The sequence below is a fragment of the Anopheles darlingi genome, chromosome 3 (genome assembly GCF_943734745.1).
Source record: "Anopheles darlingi chromosome 3, idAnoDarlMG_H_01, whole genome shotgun sequence".
NCBI lineage: Eukaryota > Metazoa > Arthropoda > Insecta > Diptera > Culicidae > Anopheles > Anopheles darlingi.
In genome coordinates, this window is record NC_064875.1 from 9,566,467 (window position 1) to 9,586,466 (window position 20,000).

Here is a 20,000-nt window from a genome sequence, read left to right on the forward strand (position 1 = left end):
GTCCGCTCCTTAGAGCTTTCCACACCGGCACACCCCGCACAGGCAGCAGCGAGCGTGGGTTGATGCTTTCTTCATTTCCGTTAGTAATCAACTGGATAAATGGCACCCTTCAGAGGCGAAGTGTGTACCGCGTACCGCGCGCAGAGTGTAATACATCACATCGTTCCCTGTTCCCCGGCTACCTGCCGGCCTGCCTGCCTTCACCCTGTGCTCCGTGTGTTTATCCTTTGCGCTCGCCAGGCGGAACGACGTCTACGGTGTGGGTTCACTTTGATGCCAGCTGATTAGCAGCTGTGAGCAAACACACACACACACACAGGCGCCTGAGGGCAACGTATGAAAAGCTCGTGCACACTACTCGCTCATTCTCTCCGAGTCCGAATGGAATGGTATGGAAAGGACGAACGAGAACGTACTACATATCAGCGAGAAGTGGACGCAAATTGCTTCAATTAGCGCCCATTCAATAATGACGGATACGGATACATTCCACCGGGAGAGACCGAGAGAGAGAAAGAGAAGATGAGGTTCATTGTGGTGCCCGTTGTTCTGGTTCGCGACCCTCTAAAGTCAGCACTTACTGTCGCTAATGTGCACTTTACTTTACTTATTTAAGCACATTTTCGCCGTCACGAGTCACGACGCACTAATGGCATTAACGGCTACGAGACGCGAACGCGTGTCATCTCAAACGTGCGCGCACTCTACGCACACTCCGGCGTTTCCAGCACAGCACTCCAGTGGACATCGTTTTTTTCGGCTGGTGGTGGGGTCGTGGAGGAGCCGTTTATGCATTTAGACGCCTAAAGTGCTTTCGCACTGGCCCAGCGTAGGGCATCTCGGGGCGGCCCTTCAAACAAACGGAACAGTTCCGGTGAGTGGCGCCTTGGCGCGCGTGATTTGAGTAAAGCGGAGCTACACTGGCCATCTCGATGGCTGAAGGCGACCTCTTCTACATCATGCTTCATTAGACACTCGAGATGGCGAGTAGCGTACACGTGGCTTCCATCGCTCGGTATCGCTCGCGTAAGGCACATGCCCTTTCACCATCGGACAAACACACACTGCCTGGAGTTTCCGGAAGATGCCATTATGGAAGGGTAAAATCAGTTCGATAGCGTCGTCGACAGCGTGCGACATGCGACGGCGTGCTAGGCGCCTCCATTTCCGGCTGATCGAGGTGTATTAACACCGTTATCCGATCTGGCCCGGAGACAGAATGGGTCTCAAACGACTTGTAGTTCAATTTATGTTAAGTATACCTTTCTGCTTCACCGGTCGTCGCTTCTGTGTTCTTCTATACGTCCTTTTCGGAGCGCAGAAGAGGGCCGAAGAAAGGTAAACGGTGGTAACAATTCGAATCGAATCACTCCCTCGGTGCCAATCGCACTGCTGCCGACACACACACACTCACGATTGCTCTCGTTTCGATCGACCTTGAAGAGCACGTGTGCGCGTGAGTGTGTGTGTGTGGAGAACAATTTCCACAAGATATTTCCTTGCGGCAAGGGGACTATTCTACTATCTACGATTTGTTCCAACGTTTTCCGAGAGCGATGAAAATGAATCATAAAGATCGATTTTTAAAGCTCTTTCGTGCACTCACCGCAGTTGGATGATGTAAAAGGGAAGCAGGCAGTTGGAGTTGGATTTTGGGATATGGGATGACAGCTCAGGACCATTAGATGAGCATTCTAACCGAGTTGTTCCGGGTACGCTATCAAGAACGATTGAAAAGATGTAACTCCAGATTGCAAACTGTTTGGTGGCAGGACCGGGCCTACATTTCATTTCCCTACAATCTAGATGAAAACGAATCACGGAACGAGACCAGAATTCCGTGGAAGATTGCTTCGTGCCAAAAATGGGTGTTTTCTTATTTCTGCCATTCGGTACCGAGTTGCCGGTAAGTAAATTTTGACGTTTTATTTCGTGCTTCTAAATGGAATATGCACCGTACCTTCCTGACACCTGGCCTTGATATGGTTGTTACCATTTCTACGCACGCATTCATTATATTTAATTCAAAACTCTCACCACCGTCATGCGCTCCAACATGGATGGACTGACGGCACCATGACGACTGGCGTACCGGTGCCAACTACGATTTAAGTCTGCTCTACGCTTTCAAATCCATGCTTCCAGCGAGCACGAGCTGGAATGATGCTTTTCAGAAATGGAACGAAGGAAACTAAAAAAAAAACAAAATATATGCGTAAAAGGTAGCTTCGAGCGCAGCGCACAGAAAAGCGGATTTCCTCTTCGGTGCACATTCCCGGAAAGCCCGGTGGTACATCCAGTTAGGTAGCAAACGGTGCTACCTTCATTGGACTTTTCATACTTTTTCATCATGGATTCCATTCCTGCGCCATTGCCATTGGGAGCGGGAAAAAATGTGCGAAATGTCCAATCCATTCACCGATTGCACCGCGGTCATAAGCAAATCATCGGCGCATTTCTATCGCATAAGCAGATACGCTTGACTTTCTAACACCGGGTTTGCGTGCTTTGCGTTTCGCTGTGCCGATTCCGTTGCGTTTGTCGATGCGAGTCCTGCTGCTCCTGGCCGGCATCAGGGGACTCTTTAGCTTTCACTTCACTTCTTCGGGCGGAGCGACATCGCAATCATAACTGACATTTTATCTGGCTTTCCTCCCTTTTTTTATTTTCTTTTGATGATTCCCTGTTTTCGCCACTGTTGTTGTGGTGGTGGTGATGGTGATGGTGGTGGTGGTGTGCAGCAGTGAATTCTCCCACTAGCCAACGCTGGGCGTACGAGGTAAGACCGCGACCGGGGCTTGCATAGAGGAAGGCGAGAAGCAGGTGACCAAACCAGAGTTATATTATGCGGTGTGGTGTGCAAGAGCGTGAATACGGTGCAAGTGAAGCCAAATCGATACAAAAGCTATATTGACTCATCGCTCCCGTTTCCAGAGCTACAATCGTAAAGCGGAACAACAGCACATTCTACAGATTCCAGGCACATCGAAATCAAGTAAAATCCGTTGAAACTGAAGACCGGCGGCAGAGCTGAGGCGATTGCAATACAGACATGAATGATAAACCTTTTAACTAGATTTTCTAAACTGATACTAAAGATGAGCGTTCATGATAAACAAAATATTGAAACAACCGAGCATAAAGCAAACAGTGTGCGCTCCAAGGGTGATCGCGAAAGTAGAAAGTAAGAAAATGGAAGTGGAAAAAGGACGAAAAGTTTTATGAAAACTCGCAACTCGTTTTAAATGTTCTAAATTAGTGAAAACCAACAGACGAAGCAGGGGCAAACTCTAATCCTAAATCAGGTGAAACGCAAAACGGTTTCCTGGTGTAGCAAAAACCAAGCAAAAAATCTAAAACTAAAGAGAATAGAAAAGATACATGAAATGATAAAGCAGGAACGTCTAAACGTGGGAGTCACCACATTAAGTGGGCGTGGGAAGTAGTTTTCAAAATTAGCTTAAAGCATTTGATAAAAAAATAAGATAAGAGAGATAACTAGTAAACAATCTCCAGCCCCAGGTTGGAAGGCGATGGATGGGGAGAGGTTGAGGACAACCGTAGCTAAACCTAATAATCAATACGCACTCCAAACCACTAATGGCACCCATTTTTCGATCTTCATATTTATGGTAGAGACAGAAACACTGGAACGCTTTGTGCAGGCAGACCGGCAAGTAGGAGAAGCGAAGCAGAAATGTGGGACAGGGCTTTGGGGCGGTACAGCGTTCGCGACCAAGCGTCGCGACATAATCGTAATCGAATCTTATTCAACAAAAAAAAAAGGAAAAAAAAACAAATCGAATATAGCTGTTTTATATCCAATCGATCGATATACATATTATATACATATACATTACTATACAACTTTAAGCGACCAGAGCAAATAAGCAAAGCGACAAGTAAAGCGTGGAAATGCATGCTGCGCATTCCAGCGGAACGACCGCTGAAGCGACCTAGCGACCAACGTATTTTTGCTAACCTACCATCCTCCTCATGATCCGGTCGTGAAGCGGAATGAGAACCTACAAAACAACACATGCCAAAGATGTTACCAATTGTTGTTGACGCTGCTGCGTCATATGTAGTCAGGGCGTGGCAGGGAAGAAGAAGGAGCGGGTACATCCTTGTTGTTCCGAAGAACCAAACTATAGTTTATTACGACCCGACTCTTCAGAGATTATCAGCTATTATGATCGCGATATGAGAGAAAGAGAGAGAGAGAGAGAGATATCGGTTTCCAAACATTCTCTCTCCCTTTGCTCTTAGCGCCTACTACTTCTTCATCATGCCTGCTGCCGTGTTTAGTAAATTGTTGCTGCTTGCTGCGGACGACCGACGTAAGCAGGAGAAAAGACTCATTTTTGAATGTGAAGAACTATGTGGTGGTGTTGGTGGTGGTGATGTTCGTGGAATAAAGTAATAATTTTCCTTCGGTTATCCTCATTGTTAGCGGTGTTGTCTGCGCAGAGAATGAAAGAAGAAAATAAAAACCCCTCTAGTGCCAGTTGGTGTTGCAGGCAAACAGGTACTGCCCTAGAACAGTACAGGAAGGCTTGTGACATTTTTATTCGCTGGCATTCGAGGCCATCTTTATAGTGGTTTCGCACACCCCCAAAAACATCTAGCACTTGACGTTCTGTGCCCAGTCGCACACCTTGCGCACATCATCGAAGGCAGTCCCGTTGGGGCAGGTGGTCAAGCGTAGCTGGTTCGAGCCGATGCAGTTGACGAACTGCTTGCAGTTGAGCGGGTTGCGAACGGTGGCACCGAGCGGCTTACCGCGGCACAGCATCTGCAGACTGTTCTGGTTGTTCGGTGGCTGCTGGGGAATCGACGGCAGGGAAGGAGGCAGTACGGGCAGGGAAGGAGGCAGAACGGGCAGGGACGGTGGCAGTACGGGCAGGGTTGGTGGCTGTATGGGGAGTAGTGGTGGGTTGGGCAGGGCAACGGTACCGCACACGGCCAGGTCCCGTTCGACGCAAGTCCGCTTGTAAGCATCGAACAGCGTACCGGTCGGGCACTGGAAACCGATGGAACCGGTCACGGAGCACTGGTAGAACTGGCTACAATCCTGCTGGTTGGCAAGCAGCGACGCGATCGGCTGGTTAATGCAGGCCGTCACCGTATGCTCGATCTTCGATGGGTTCGCCTTGATCGCCGACGTGAGCACATTGGTCGGGATTTCACCGAGTTCGCAGCGCACCCTGTTCGTGGAGTCGCAAGCCATGGTGCGGGGGTTGAAGAGCGTGTTGTCGGGACAGGAGAACAGGATGAGCCGACCGGTGCGGCACATGAAGAACTCCTTGCAGTTGATCGGATTCGGTACGATCTGGCCTGGTCTGCTGCAGAACTGTCGAACCAGGAAAGCGATTACCATGCGGACGTCCAGCGAATTCGAAGATCATCGATGCACAATCAGACACATACACAGCACACATACCTGAGCGTTCGCGGCGGCGATTAAGATCGCCAAAACAATGAAACGTTGCATCTCGCTGTTGGTCGCTGTCGTGACTTCCTTTTCTCGATTCTTCACTTCACTAGAACACTTGATATGGCGTGTGGATGGTCCGGGTCCACATATTTATAGTGTTACAGTATACAGGTTGACAGAGATTGGTAGGTATGGAAACCGCTGACGTATCACCGTGGTGCCGGTGCCGGGCACTGATAAGCTATCTTACTCCTGCGTTACATGCTGCTGGGGCTGCCAATCGGTTGTCATCTGTCTATCACATTCGCCGGCGGGCCATGACCGAGGAGGAGCCCTCCGCCGGGCCGCCGGTCACCAATAAAGAACGTTACCGTACGTACGATCAATTCGACCTGCCGCAGTTCATTTGGTCGCAAGACGCGCGCAAAACAATAGTTGCTGGAAATTTTAATCGATGGTGTCTGCTGTTTTATTGCTACATTTCCTGGGTACGATCTGGAGTAGAACGGCGCAGTTCTAAGCAAGTTTTGTTCAGGTTAGAGATCGAAGATCTCATGGATAGCCGTAGATAGCGCCCCTACAACTGACAGTTCGGTGACAATGATATCGCCAGTTATGGTGGTAAAGGGGTTTTCCAGTGTCGAGGCGCGTCTCAGTCGTGTTATCGTACAATGAATGTTGGACATGTTTGCTAACATGCTACTACTACACATGGCAGTGAGTGAAGCCTGACGAATGATTATGCGGCGCTACTGATATGAGGGATCACGAAGGGTGTGTCAAAATAGCGCGTAGTCGAAACAATTAATAGGGAACATGACAATTCTTCCTGGTGATGGTGTCACATTCCTTAGGGATCGAGACATCTGGAATTCTTTAGGATGATCGCTGGGTTAGGACGTGCTCTGTCGCGTCAATGGCGCTATTTTCTTGTGTTATATCATTGTCGGTACTAGCCATTGACCCTAAGTAGGATGAAATTCTCGACGACTTTGAGTTTTTCTTCAACTATTAGTACGCTTCCTATAAGCATTTTATGCTGTATAGTTTGTTGGGCGGTTGATGATGCCACCATAAACTTGATTTAACTTGGGGTACATCGGAGAATCTTAAAGCAATGTATATCGTCAGCGTCTGCCAGGATCTGGTATGCAACATTGGTCATGGTCACTAGCCTAATCAGTTTCGACGGTCCGTGGCTATGTTATCGCAGGCAGCTGTACAATCAATGAACAGGTACGAGTTCCTTTTCTACTCTTTCATCTGTTCTATAAGCTGCCTAATGGTCTAAGCAACGAGTGCTGCCTGTGGTCTGTCGAGGAACTGACCGTTTATAAACCGCATCGAGACTTATTAAATCGCGAAGCAAAGGAGATAATTACCCTATGATAGCACAGCATGCAGCGATGAAAAGGTTCGGTCCCTAAAAAATTGGTTCAAAAATGGTCAAAAATATGAACACGCCGAGCCCACTATCCAAACGACACAAGCGCCATCTAGGGCCCCGCGAAGCTTTTAACCCTCGGTTGGGCACCTGGGTTAAAACAACGTACTACAAATTGTAGCCAAGTGGAACCAGGTTAACTTCTAGATATTTTTCTCAGCAATAACTAAAGTAATAAGGAAGGGTAATTGTTAATCAATCACCTCAAATGATGCCCTAGATCCTTGGAAACAAGAGCGCCTCTTTAATTTCGATTTAGTATCGATTGCTGATGATCTTATAATTGCTACCTATTGATTAGTACTTATTCTTATTAGATTAGGGATTCTTATACATTGGATTGCTGGAAATTGTGTGATTATCGGAATCCTCGCTCTTGACTTATGCTTATGCGTTCGATCGCGATTGACTGAGGAATATTTTTCAGGTGACCATACCGGTTACAACGCCACATTAGTAAGTAAGTAATTATTAAACCCCTAAAGTGCACCAATCGGAAGACGGTTTATAGCAGACCAGAAGATTCGGTGAAGGTACAACCTTTCAATCTTTTGTCAACTTGATTCTAGAAGTGTACTCGAAACACAAGAAACCCCCCGCGTCGTTGCACAATATGCTCGAATCTATTATTCAATACGAAATTCAATGAACGGATGAAAAGTATTCATTACAACTAAATAAAGCTAGTGCAATACTATCCTCACAAATGCCTTCATTTCATCTACTCTCCGCCAAACAAATACCAAGCAATTCTCGCTAAACCACCCAGCAGCAGCAGCATCTTCGCTGATGAACGAGCAGCTGATCGCGCTCACTGAGAAACCGTCATGGCTCGCTCTCTCCGGAATGCGCAACAAAGCGGTGCTGGAGTATATTGAGCCAAGCTGCTGCCGCTGCCGCTCGAGCAGCACACTCCGCGGGATAGTCGCAGCGTAACGTTCGTCCGGTGAGGTTGGTGATTGATCGTGAGCAGCTCGTGAGCTAAAGACGACGATCACGGCGCGCAAGAGAACGCGCAACACCACATTCCGAAGGTGCGCGAACAGCGATCCGGTGCTGGTGTTTAATGTTTGCTGTGGCCACAGGCGTACGGGCGTACTACACAAGTGCTAAGCGCAAGTGAGAACATCGGTGAATGGATGTAGTTGAGTTGTTTTGGGTAGAACAAATAAGAAAGGAAAGAGCGCAGTAGTTTGTGTGTGTGTGTGGTGAAGTGCATCAAACCGAATAATGAGGTTCTGCTTCAGCGTTATGCTCGACTCCCGGTGTGTGTGAGAGGTTAACTGATCAGCTGATGCTACTTCAAAACAAAACCGTTCGGGATCGTTCGAGTGTCGAGATGCAGCGCCGCGCGCCTGCCCCGTAGGGTGTGTGCCAACCATTTATCAAAGACACTTCGACGACGGTCAGACGACGTCCACCATCCCGAAGTGTGGAGTGTTTAATGGGGCATCATTTTTCATTTTCAGAACAGAGCAGAAAATGCTGCTCGCACAATAAAACATTACGTTCCTTTATGGAGCATAAATTGTGGTCCCGATCGCGCCAGTCACTTCCCTGTTTCCATTCTACCTCCCATCCCCATTCACCGGTCCCCAGAAGATGAGGATGGCGGCCGGGTGTTAATGCTTTCGGAGTATAGTGTCGGTGGTGGTGCCGCCGCTGGTGCATAAGTGCAGCTCGTAAGTTTGGTTGGTTGGTTGGCCACTTTCAACCATTAAGACGCCAGAAATATGCAGCGCAAGATAAGAAGCGCAAGGAGCATCCGGAGGACGGCAGGAACGCCGGAAGGCTGACCGTACAACAGCGACATTAAACATAAATTTCGGATAAATCCCGCGATTCACCCCGATCCACCCGATGGGAGGGGATGCTCGCAATGCTGCGTTGAGCGGTTTTAAAAGCATTAAGTGACCGCTGGGCTAGGTTTGCGCCCGCAAACAACCCGTACCTGGGTGGGGGGGAACCTGGGACGCTCGACGGTGGTTTTGTGGTTTTTGTTGGCGAGAAGCGTCCGTGTGTCCGTGCGTGCGTGCGTGCGTCCGTGTTGTGGTTTCAATGTGGCCGTTCTGTGTAGTTTATGTGACGATCTCGGACCCCCCCCTAACCCTTCGGAACCCTTCGCTCTGGTGGGGTTGGCCACACCTTGAAAACAAACCAAACCTCGATCGATCCATGCCGAAGAGCTCGTCGTCGTCGTCGTTGTCGAAGCGGCGAACGGCGAGAAACATAACATATCGAGGAATGGGTTTGGCAAGTTTGGTGCGCGGCATCGTCGTTGCTTCTCCTGCGGGTTCTGCGACGTATAAGACACCTTCTCCCACACTCTTCTTCTCTCGCGATCCGGGGAATGTTAAATAGACACCGCAGTGGTGTGTGAGAGATAAAATAACATCCATCCATGACGCCATCGGGCATGCGGCTCGCTTAGAACCAGCATGCCAGTATTACCGAGGGGCCAGCGTCTAGGAGGTCGATGTCGCCTTGGTTCTGGAGCCGATGGTGGTGCCTTGGGGGAGGGCGACAAAAAAAACGGGGTTGTTTTATGCCCCGTCGTACATAAACACATGTCCACATGTGGCGCGAAGCTTGAACTTTGGGGAGGGGGGGTAGATCTCTGGCGTGAGCGCGCACACCAGCCGTGTGTGAGGAGTTAGTTTGTTTAGCCTCTTTAAGGGTCCCCCTCCCCCCCTTCCTTTTGTCTCCTCCTTTTCTACCACGATGACCAGGGAGCTCGTGGCTCTCGAGCTGACTGTCAGGAGATTTGTTCGATTGTTCCTCGGTGCCCTTTTCAATTCTGAACCAACAACGACGGCAATGACGGCGACGAAGGGGACGAGCTGGAGTGAACCGCACGTCACCCTGTAATGGGGTCAAACCGCGTCGTCAAACTTCAAACACGCGCGTGCAGCGACGACTGACAAATCCATCCAAACGAAGCGCATGCAACGCAAACGAACGACAGCAACACCAAAGCAAGCGACGAACGCTTTTATCGGAATCTTAGATCGGCATGTTTTGTCGACCCCGTCAGCGTCGTCGTCGTCGTCGAACGGTTTTTCGGGCTTTCGGACCAATCTGGCCGCTGTCGATGGCGGAACTCGATTGGAAGCTTTTGACACCACCAGATGGTGGTCTCCATTTGAACCCGACGCTACAATGAATTGTAAATTCCATCCACTTCGAACAGAGCGAACGCAACCAGCGATCGGCATGAGGGGCTAACCGTACTCCAAGGCTAGGCTAGGCTAGGCTGGGTCTTCCCCGAACGGTTGGAGCAGCAGCACGTAGCAGCACAACCACCGGTAGTAGGAGCTCACCCTCGGGATCTGGAGCGGGAATTGCGATGAAAATTGCGAAAATGTGAAATGAGATTGAGAATTGATGAAACAAAATGCCCCGGCGAGCGCGTTCGATCGGCCGCTTTGCATTGGGTGTGCTCCCCCCCTACCCCGCTCGAAAACCGGGTCTTGGAGCGCATGGAACTCCGGTCCGTGGTGAGCGAGCGAACGAAAGGCATGATAATTCTATTGGAAAAACGTTGCATCTTCCAGCGCTGCGAGCCAAGCAGCAGCAGCATCGCGGACGAAGAAAATAAATTTAAAAATCAAAACCCACCGCTGGCTGGCTGGCTGGCTGGTTGGCTGGACGGTACGCGGAGAGGTACGCGGGCAGCCAAGCGGTAAAGGGACATCTTCAGCCCCGTTTTTCCGCGACCATGCATTTCTCGTTTGCAGCGGCTGCTGCTGGTGCTGCTGCGAAAGCTGGGCCGCTAGGGCAAGTAGTCGCTGGGTCGCATTTGGTATCGATCGCACATCGATCGCGTTCGTGTTTCTCCGGGAACACCAGCACACCGGATCAACGGCTGGGACCTGTTTCGGGCGCATTGGCGGTAGCTCTCACCAACGGAGCGGGGGATGCGGATAGATTACGCTCCGATCGACGGCTCGCAACGTTCGATAAAAGCTCGATCGCGATCCCAGCAGCAGGCGGATGCACGCAGCTGACGGAGAACGCTGACGGCGTAGCGCACCGTGCGTGCGTGTGTTCCGGTGCCAGTGGTGTGGGTTGTTCCGAGCCGTTTTTCCTCCATCATCAGGCCAGCCAGGTGCCAGGTAGTGGCGGATGGTGGCGGGGAGCTGATCGAACGAATAAATAATTAGCATCTACCGCTCACCCACTCCCACCTTCACTACCACCCCGGGACCGGGAACGTGATCTCCGCGATCGGTTCGGTGTTTTCGGGAACCCGAACCCAGAGGGAAACCGAGAAGGTTCGTCGCCATCGTCGCCGCCGTCGTCGGAGTCGCAATGTTGTCGCCACGACCACGTTGTTGTCTCCATTTTGCGTTCCATACAAAAGATACAATTGACGGACGAGAGGGTGGGTGACAGAGGGGGGGATGGGGAGAAAAAAAAGGGGGGGGGGGGCGAGACGAACGTAAAAAAGGCCTCCGATCCATTAATCATGTGTAAGTGTTGAAAATTGATGAACCGCTAGACAATTCGATCCCCGATTCTTTGCCACCACCACCCCATCGCCGGTTGCACACCCCAAACCAACGATTCTGACCGAGAAGGAGGAGGAAGAGGAGGAGGAGGAGGCAGGGTTGTATAACAATGGCCCGGCCATCGCTTGTTGGGCCACGCCACGCCAAAACAAAACACTAAACACTCGCTGTGCTCGCGACTCAGAATGGAATCAACGTGACAAAGAGAGAGGGTGGTGGAGAGGGATGAAGGGGGGGGGGGGGTGAGGTGGTTTCCCTCCAGCCGCTTCTAACTAGCCGCGCACACACACACACATGAGATCGATCGTTCGAGTTCGAGTTCGATCGAAACGGAAGAAGATGGAGGAACCTCCATTGCTAAAAACCGTTCAAATGTGGCCAAAGAATCGGCCGCTCCGGCTCCAGCAGCTGAATGAAGAGGCCATTGGTTTCGCGCAGTCACCCCTCCCCGGCGTCGATCGTAGGGGTGTACTGATCGATCGTTGTTCTTCTCCCTCTATCTATTGTTCTATAGTAAGATATTTCGGTTTTGTTTCATCTTCGCCTTTGGCGTTGGGAGGTTCTAGCGACGAGACGAGGCAATCCGATTCCAGCATGGTGGTCGTGGTGTGGCTTTCCTCCCGGTCGGCTGCCTCCTTACCACCTACCTCCCCGAGGGGTTACGGTTAAGCTCTATTTTACGGTTCTAAAATTCGGCAATTATCAGCTTGATTCCTGGAGTGTCCGGAAGCATAGTTAGGACCCCGGGGAGGGAGAGAGGGATCGTTTCAGCTTCGATGCTGATCTACAGCAGCAGCAGCAGCAGCAGCATCAGTGATCAATGAGGTGCGCGTTGGCATCGCTTTGTCTCTCGGGTTCGTTGTATTTTTTCTCTTTTTCTCCATTTTTTGTTGCTGTATTAATGGAGATCCCTCATCCATTAATGTGATCTCGTCGGTTAAGCTTGCTGGGCCCCTTGGTACTTGGTACTTTGCTTTCTTTGGAACATTTTTCATCCATTTCTTTTCTTCTTGTCGACAAGAAACACTCGGAATCGATGATCGATGTTTTGGTTTTGGTTATGCTACATCTAGGAGGAGCCCGAGATTCGACGATGTCATTGCCCTTTTTGGGTGTGTGAAAAGGTACGTCACAAAGAAAGGAATCGTACAGACATCGCGCCACAATTGATCGGCAGCGTAAAGCCTTTCCTCGCGAAATGGTCGCACTACGAACATCACTAGACTAGACTCTCTGTCTAGTCTCTGTGGCACATTCCGTGCGTTTCGGATTTTGCATTCTTCTTCTTCTTCTTCTTCTTCCTTTCGACGATGGGACGTTCATTTCGCATTCCACGAGGCAGGTGAGGCCGCACTAGAAAGCCCCTGACGTCTAAGCGCTAACAGTTGCACCATTCCGGCTAATCAAAAGCGCACGAAAAGCGCACTCGAGGAGGAAGAGGGGCAGTGCCGTGGTGGGTTCTGTGTCAAATGGTAAAAGTAAGTCAATCCAGCATGACTCCCGTGGGTCTGTATCCCCCTCTGTCTCTCTCTTTCTCTCTCTATCTGGTGTGTGAATGGAAAATGCTAATCCAAATCTCACACCCCGACGTGCCAGATGCAGCGTGACCTGGAAAGATGCGACTTCCCCTGGTAGCGCCACCAAAGGGATGGGAAGGGAGGGAGGATAGAATGAAGTAAGACGTGGCAAGACGTGGTTTGGAAAGCGGACGCTGGAAAATGTGTCATTTTGGAAGACTTTTCGGAAAGACACCTTAAAGGCATGCTCCGGGAGCTCCGAGGCGCACATTCCCATTAATGTCAGTTGGAATGTCTGTGAAACCACACTCTTGGTAGCCCACACACACACACACACACAGCTACTGGCCTTGTATCGTGAACGAGGATCAAACCGTGGCGGTGTTACGAGTGTTACCTCAACAACCACTTTGCACCATTTCACCGAAACCAACACACACACACACACTCTAATCGAATGTCACTCTAATGACCCCCCCCCCCCCCCTCCCTTCTCCTTCATGGCACCCAAAAAACACTCTGGCGTTGAAAAGCAATCAAAGCAAACGGATGGAAAATGGAGAAAAATACATAATGCCATCTGACAACACGTGCGCGCGTGTGTGTGTGTGTGCGAGTGAAAACAAACATCCCAAAAAGAGATGAGCTCGAAACATCAACGAAAGCCGAAACATGAAACGTGCGTGATGCGTGTGAAAACGAGGAAAATGGATTCCGTTCAAAATGGCAGCGTTCCGCGCGCGACGATGATAGCCACCGGGCTGATAGCCCGGCAAAACCGCCGCCACTACTTCTCCTCATGGTATCTCTTCCGGTACCGGCATTGACACGCAAATGTGTGCACCGAATTGATGTACAACCCGGCGTGCGTGCGTGCGTGCGTGCGACGGAAACATCATCGAGAAAAGGCCACCTTGGAGTTGAATGGCCAGTGGGTTGGTTATGGCATCTTCACCGATGATTGCGCAACTCAATACGGCTCGTCGATTTCGATTCGGTATTCTGCTTCGGTTTGTGCTGTCGCTGCTGAGACACCAGCATCTGCATCACCCATACAGAGGCAAATACGAAACCAGCAAAGCCCAAAAAAAAAGATCGTGAAGATCAATCCCGCATCCCGCATCTTGATCGGCGGGTTCGCGGGTGTTAATTTGGCCGGGAAGGTGGCCGACATGGCATGGCATGCCGATGGTAGTATGACCGCAAGAGCACGCGAAAGTCACGCGCCATCCGCCATCGGACTCGCTCGCTTTCAGAAACGAAATCAAAAATGCGTGTTTGTTGTGTTTGTGTGTGTGTGTGCGTGTGCCCGGGACACGAACATCCAACAGACTCCCCAAAAACCAAAAAGGAAGCCCGACGGTGATCCTCGTTTGCTTATCGGCCAGCATAATCCCGTGGCTGCCGCTCATTAGGGCCACCTCGTCACGTCACGATACCCATACCAGGTGGTAGCAGCTTCAGCGGTTTGTGTCTCTAAATTACAAACATCTTCTCCCCACTCCCCGCACCATCATTCCTCTCTCGTTCACTCTCACTCATAGAAGAAGTCGACGTGACCATCGTCGTGATCGATGTGATTGATGATGGATCGTTAGGACACCGCGGATTAGATCGCGTGTCGTAAGCGAAAGGAAGACGAATCTTTTTATGAAACAAAGGCCCTTCCCGCTTCCCCTCCCATCTGGCATTGGCAAGTTCCGGGCTCCGTTTGTTTGTTTGCTTTGCTACGACGAATGGACATGTTTATGGACGGGGCCCGCAGTATGTTTGGTACAATACAAACGTCTAACTTTTGCGTTCTGATGCCAGGACCGGATGCCAGGGCTGGACAGCTGGACGGTGGAGATCGTAGATTGATTTTCGCTCCGGATTTGTTTACCAAATCGGCGGTTCGGGCGATCGATTCGCGGCGATCGCCGATCAGCAGAACGGCGTCTTTGGCGCGGAAAACTCCAAAATGGAAATGTTTTACTAATAAAATATGTGTCTCCTTCCTTCCTTCCTTCCTTCCTTTACAGGCGAGACACCAAGTTCCCCGTACCCTTCAAACCAGTGACTGCGACAAGCGGCAAGCGACGAGCGCGCTAATGAGAACGCTCGAGAGCGAGCGAGTGAGTTTCGAGTGATCGTGATCGCGAACAGCAAAACAAAAAAACAACACCAACAACCATAAAGCAGTGCAATCTGCAAGTGACGGAGTGGCGGGCTCTGGCGCAGATAGAGTGGTAGTTATTGCGTGCGAGTGAAACCGCACGTCGCGGTCACCGTGTTCCTCGTGTTAAAGTCACCGGAGACCAGCGAACCGCCGCCGCTTCTCTGTGCGCTTCACCGCGGGAACATCGGTGCCGAACATGGCGTTCCGGATCCGGTTTGACGCGTTGGCCCATTGGCACCGGAACCCACTTCGGCGCGAATGCTAGAAGTGGAGCGGAGCGAGCGAGCTGCAAACGTGCTGCCTATCTAGGGTTTTCGTTCCCCGTGTTTCTGTTAGAGTGTAAGTGTTAGTGTGTGTGTGTGTGCGTGTGAGTGCATCCCTTTTGGAATCCCTTTTTCGGTGCCGCAACATAAACTGGCCAAGTGATAAACCCGGTGCGCCCTATGTTTCTGTGCTACAATTCCGCCTCCATGATGCCGTCCGGACCGTACCGAGGAGGAGGGAACGGGCACCTGGCACCCCACCCGGCCGTCGCCATCAACGGGCACATCAGTGAGTAGTAATAGTACCCAAAAGCTTTCGTAATTCTATTTTCACAAAATCTCAAACTAAACGATAAACACCAATCATCATCGTCGCGGGCGAAGTCGCGTCATCTTCCGGTTTTTTTGCTTTCCCAAAATTAAAGTCCATTCCATTCCCCGCTCACCGATCGTTAAACGGTGAGAGAATCCGCGCGCGCTTGTGTGTGTGTGTGTGTGCTGACGATTGTTCTTCTCCTAATTTTTTATTTGACAATCCGTTGTCGGGCGCAACATTTTTGGTTCTTTTTTTTCGCCGCTTGTTCGCTTTGCCATCGAGTGTTTATTGCGTTTTATGATTGACGCATGCTGCTGATGCTGATGGCGATGCTGTGGTTGCTGCTGCTGCTGAATGCTGCTCATTTATCAGCAGCGAAGAAGCGCTTCCACGCGTCGACTGTCTTATGGGTCGCTGTTCTTGAGCGATTCATCATTTTATGATCGACCACCTCTGCGAGCAGAGGGAAGGCTGCGACGAAGTGACATTGCGCGGTACCATTAAAAGGTGTGCTTTTATGATCGACAAATTTTAACACGTTGTTGCCGTCGCTGGCAACCGAAGAACAGAATCGTTCTTTCATTCCCCGTTTTGTGTTGTTCTGTGTTGCGATTTCACTATCTCCCGGGGGCGAGGGCACGGGAGGACACGATTCCAGCACCACTGTAACCGGGGTTGAGAGGTGGGAGGGATTATGTGTGCCAGCGTAGGACCGCAGAAATCCCATGAATCTCTTCTCGAGGCTCGCTCGCGGGACAAAACGATGGTTTTTACAAATGAGGATCATTTAAATATTTTATGACAAGCAGCAGCAGAAGCACAGTCTTGCAAAGCCCCCAGGGGGTTTGTGTGTGTGTGAGTGCGAAGCAGTCTGTTTATGTTTATGCTCTCAGCCATCATCGGTTGTGGCTCGAGGCGCACCTTTGCTTTTATCCCTCTCGATTACGATCCATTTCGAGGTGATGATTCGCATGGATTCGTGCGCAAAACAAGCGCGAACGCTTGAGAAGCTTATCTCACAACCCAACAGACACACACACTGGACACACACTGGACACACACTGGACACACACTGGGTGTCTTGTCTCACGGACATGGGATGACGCGGAGAAGCTGAAGAAGAGATAAAATTAGGATTTTTACGAGCATTCCTTCCATCCGTCCGTCCATCCGACCAAGACCTTCACGGTTCGGTGACGATCGCTCGGACGGCACACGATGGCCCAGCCCAGCGCGAGCCTCGCCGACCTTCCTGTTCCGTGTTGTCGGTGGCGGAGTTTGTTATCACGCTTCTGTCACGCCGCGTCTGTGTTCGTGTCTCGGATGATTCACTCTTTCCAATGGCACCATTTTTCGTGCGATCGCAGCGATCGCAGCGAACGGTCGCTAATCGCGTTGAGGTAGATTAGAAATCTCTTCTCCACCACCCCCAGGAAGGGGGGTTCAGGCGCCAAGGGGGCCTACTTCGCGACCTCAGCCGTCAGCTAATTTCTATAATTATTGTCCACCGCTTGCCGTCGTCATTCTCATCGTTCGATCGCTGTTCGATCGAGCTATCCGACGATCGCTCGATCGCTCGATTGCTCCGCTAGTTGCGAATGAAGCGCGAGGGAATAGTGCCTCGGAACTATTTAGCACGTCTTGCGTCTTGCGCAATCGATACACCATGAGATGCCGGCGCGGTCGCCTCAAAGGGAAATGTGTGCCTCCGAGGTGGACCTGTTCGCTTCCCGCTTATCATCCCATTTTCTGGAGCATAATTGAGATTTTTTTCTCCTCCTCCTCCTCCTCCTTCTCGGCATGCGATCGGTTGGAATGCCTTTGACCGAGATGCTTTGGCGCGATGCGATGCGACGCGACGGGGAATCCGGGAATTTGCTTTCCAAAAAGTTTCACCTTTTTTTTGGCTGTCCCTCCTATCCTCAGGGACGTACGCCGTAGCTCTTGGTTTCTCTCTCTATCTGTCTCTCTGTCTCTCCCTCTCCGTGCGACGCGTCAATTGAACTTGACCTTGGGGGTGTCACGATTCGATAAATTTGTCCGCCGTCCGACGATAACGATCGAGCTTTTTTTTTCGGGGCCTGCCCTTGCTTGCTTTGCTTTGCTTTGCTTTGCTCGGCTTTGCTTCATTTAACGCTTCATTAACAATTCAATTCACAAAACGAGTGTCACTGTGGCGCGGCCATTGTGCCAGCGGGCCAAGACATGCCAGCCAATCAAACCGTCCGGATCGTGAGCGTGACCAAAAGAAAAGGAGAACGAGGAGCGCGCGCGCACACAAAATCCAACATCGAACGTTGATCCAGCGAAAATATTGAATTACGACACCCAAACTGCCACCCCCCGGGCGAGTTCGGCCGCCATTATCCATTCCATAAAGGAATGGGGGGTGATCCCGGGTGTTGGGGATGCAAAATGCAAAGCACACGGGGCACACTCCAAGGAACACAATGCGCTCGAGAGATGATGACTGCTTCATCATTCCCGGCCAGGGAAGGCGCTCTTCGCGGAGTGGCGACTCTGGGACTCCCGTACCCAGGCCTGAACCGTGGTGCTCACTCCCCGTGCCCCGTGGACGAAACCAAAAATCCTGAAGGTCATTGTCGGCCTCCTGGGAATCGGGAGGGAATCGGGAGTGACCGCAAAAGCCGCCCGCGGCGCATGGGAAATGAATGGCGCGCGTAGCCGCGGGGGGCGGGGGTTGAACCACCAAACGAGCCTCTCCCTTTTCCCCTTTACGCGGGCGCAACAACTCCCCAAACCGTCATAATTACACGCAAATTTGTCATATTTATGAAAGCCAACGTTCAACTCGCGTTCCCCCGGGGTCCGAAGTCCGCTCGACCCCCACTGGGATGGAGGTGCGTATGATGGAAACAATTGTACGCGAGGACGGGCGAGGGATTGAGTTCCTTCCTGCTGCTCAGCCGCTATTCGTGTTTCACGTCCACGAAACGACGAACCGTAGCACTGTCATCGCGCTGTCCAAAAAAGGGAATTCCAAGCGCCCGAATGTGTGTTGCCCCGAGACCCTCAGGGGTATTGGTTCGACCGTTCGGTTGTCTGTTTGGGTGCCAAGTGGCTCAAAGGGGTGTTGTGTTGAATAGAAGTGGTGCTAGCTTAACGTTTGTAAATCGATTCCACCCCAGCATATTGAGTTGTACCAAATGGTCATCAGCTACGTTAGAGAAAGATAGAGAAAAGAGAGAGAAAGAGAGAGAGAGAGAGAGAGAGAGAGAAAGAGAGAGAGAGAGAGAGAGAGAGAGAGAGAGATAGCGAGAGAACCATCATTTTCTATTAATTTTAAGCGACGATCGCACCATTTTGGTCGAGTTGAAATTATCAAACTATTTGTAATATTAACAGCCAACCATTAGATGATTAAACGATCGATCCATCTCCCATCTCCCTCTCTCTCTCTCTCTCTGTATCTCTCTATCTCCCTTCGAAAATCCAAATTGGAAAATGGCTCGCGAATTACTGCTTTAAGAATAGATTATGCAAATTTGCTGAGCAATGCAGCCATTTTGAAATTGTAAAGCCGAATCCAAGAGCACTCCAAGCGCCCGGCCTTTCACACAGGATACCGCAGCGGTCTCTGTTACATGCCCGGATATCCGGATGAACCTCAAAAACGCGGCTGGAAGCCGATTGGAATCCCTGCAGCGTTTCCAATCCCGTCGGCGCTCGACGAAGATTGAAATCGGCAGATGCACCGTGAGATCGCTCCCTCGAGGGGGGGCTTCTGGGGTTTGAAGCATGCCAGCCATCATAAAGCGCAAGTGACAGGAAGGCTGGCCGAGGGGGGAGAAAGGGCCCATGGTAAAGGGTTAGCGACCATAAAAGATCGTAAATGACCACCCCGTGTAATGGACCGTGGTGGGGGGGGGGGGGGTAATTATCACTCTCTGCACTCTCATCCCTCTACCTCTACCCCCCCGCGGAGACGGGAACTTTCGATCGGCGCGCGACGTGACACATTCGATTCGATGGCAACGAGAAATCAAAAAGGCAAATGTGACGTGGTGGTGGCTGGTGGCACTTTCTTTCTTCTTCTCGCATTGCTGGCAGGGAAGGATGTTGGGTTGCTCCGATCGTCCGGGGCCACTAATCGGATCTCTTAATTGCTCCTCGGGGTGAAGGGTGCGGCGGGAGCGCGGGAAGAAGCGCTCACGGATGTGCTCGCGGTGCTGCGATCCGATCGTGCGTCCGAGGAGAGGGGGCCAGGGACGAGCCCCGAGGAAGGAGCCGCGGATCGAGAAACCCGCGGAATTCCGGGAGCCACAGTGACAGTATGTTGTTGTTATTGTTGTTGCTGAGAGTTCGCAAAAAACACTTTAGCGACAACAACAAC

At 50.9% G+C, this 20,000-nt stretch overlaps 2 protein-coding genes across 5 annotated transcripts in view; one reads left to right on the forward strand and one right to left on the reverse strand.

Annotated features, from left to right (window-relative positions):
* Window positions 1-4,523: 4,523 nt before the first annotated feature.
* LOC125958315 (chondroitin proteoglycan 1-like) lies at window positions 4,524-5,380 on the reverse strand. The gene is made up of 2 exons (XM_049691583.1): window positions 4,880-5,380; window positions 4,524-4,822 (listed from the first exon to the last, which is right to left on the reverse strand). Exons 1-2 carry the CDS (start codon window positions 5,378-5,380, stop codon window positions 4,625-4,627), a joined length of 699 nt encoding a protein of 232 aa, XP_049547540.1. The 3' UTR covers window positions 4,524-4,624.
* Window positions 5,381-7,801: 2,421 nt separating this feature from the next.
* The window catches only part of LOC125954224 (calpain-11-like), a 40,139-nt gene continuing 27,940 nt past the window's right edge, over window positions 7,802-20,000 (forward strand). For 2 of the 4 annotated variants that reach the window (XM_049684338.1, XM_049684341.1), the window contains exons 1-2: window positions 7,820-8,000; window positions 14,931-15,619. In XM_049684338.1, the coding sequence (XP_049540295.1) occupies window positions 15,511-15,619 (109 nt within the window). In that variant the 5' untranslated portion in view covers window positions 7,820-8,000; window positions 14,931-15,510. Of the gene's footprint in view, window positions 8,013-14,930; window positions 15,620-20,000 lie in introns of all 4 variants that reach the window. The other 2 variants (XM_049684340.1, XM_049684339.1) reach the window with 2 other exon arrangements.

Coding starts and splice junctions, on each gene's coding strand:
- LOC125958315 (XM_049691583.1), bottom strand. CDS start 5,380: ATGGTAATCGCTTTCCTGGTTCGACAGTTCTGCAGCAGACCAGGCCAG. Junction 4,823..4,879: donor TACTGCCACCGTCCCTGCCC/GTTCTGCCTCCT, acceptor ATTCCCCAGCAG/CCACCGAACAACCAGAACAG.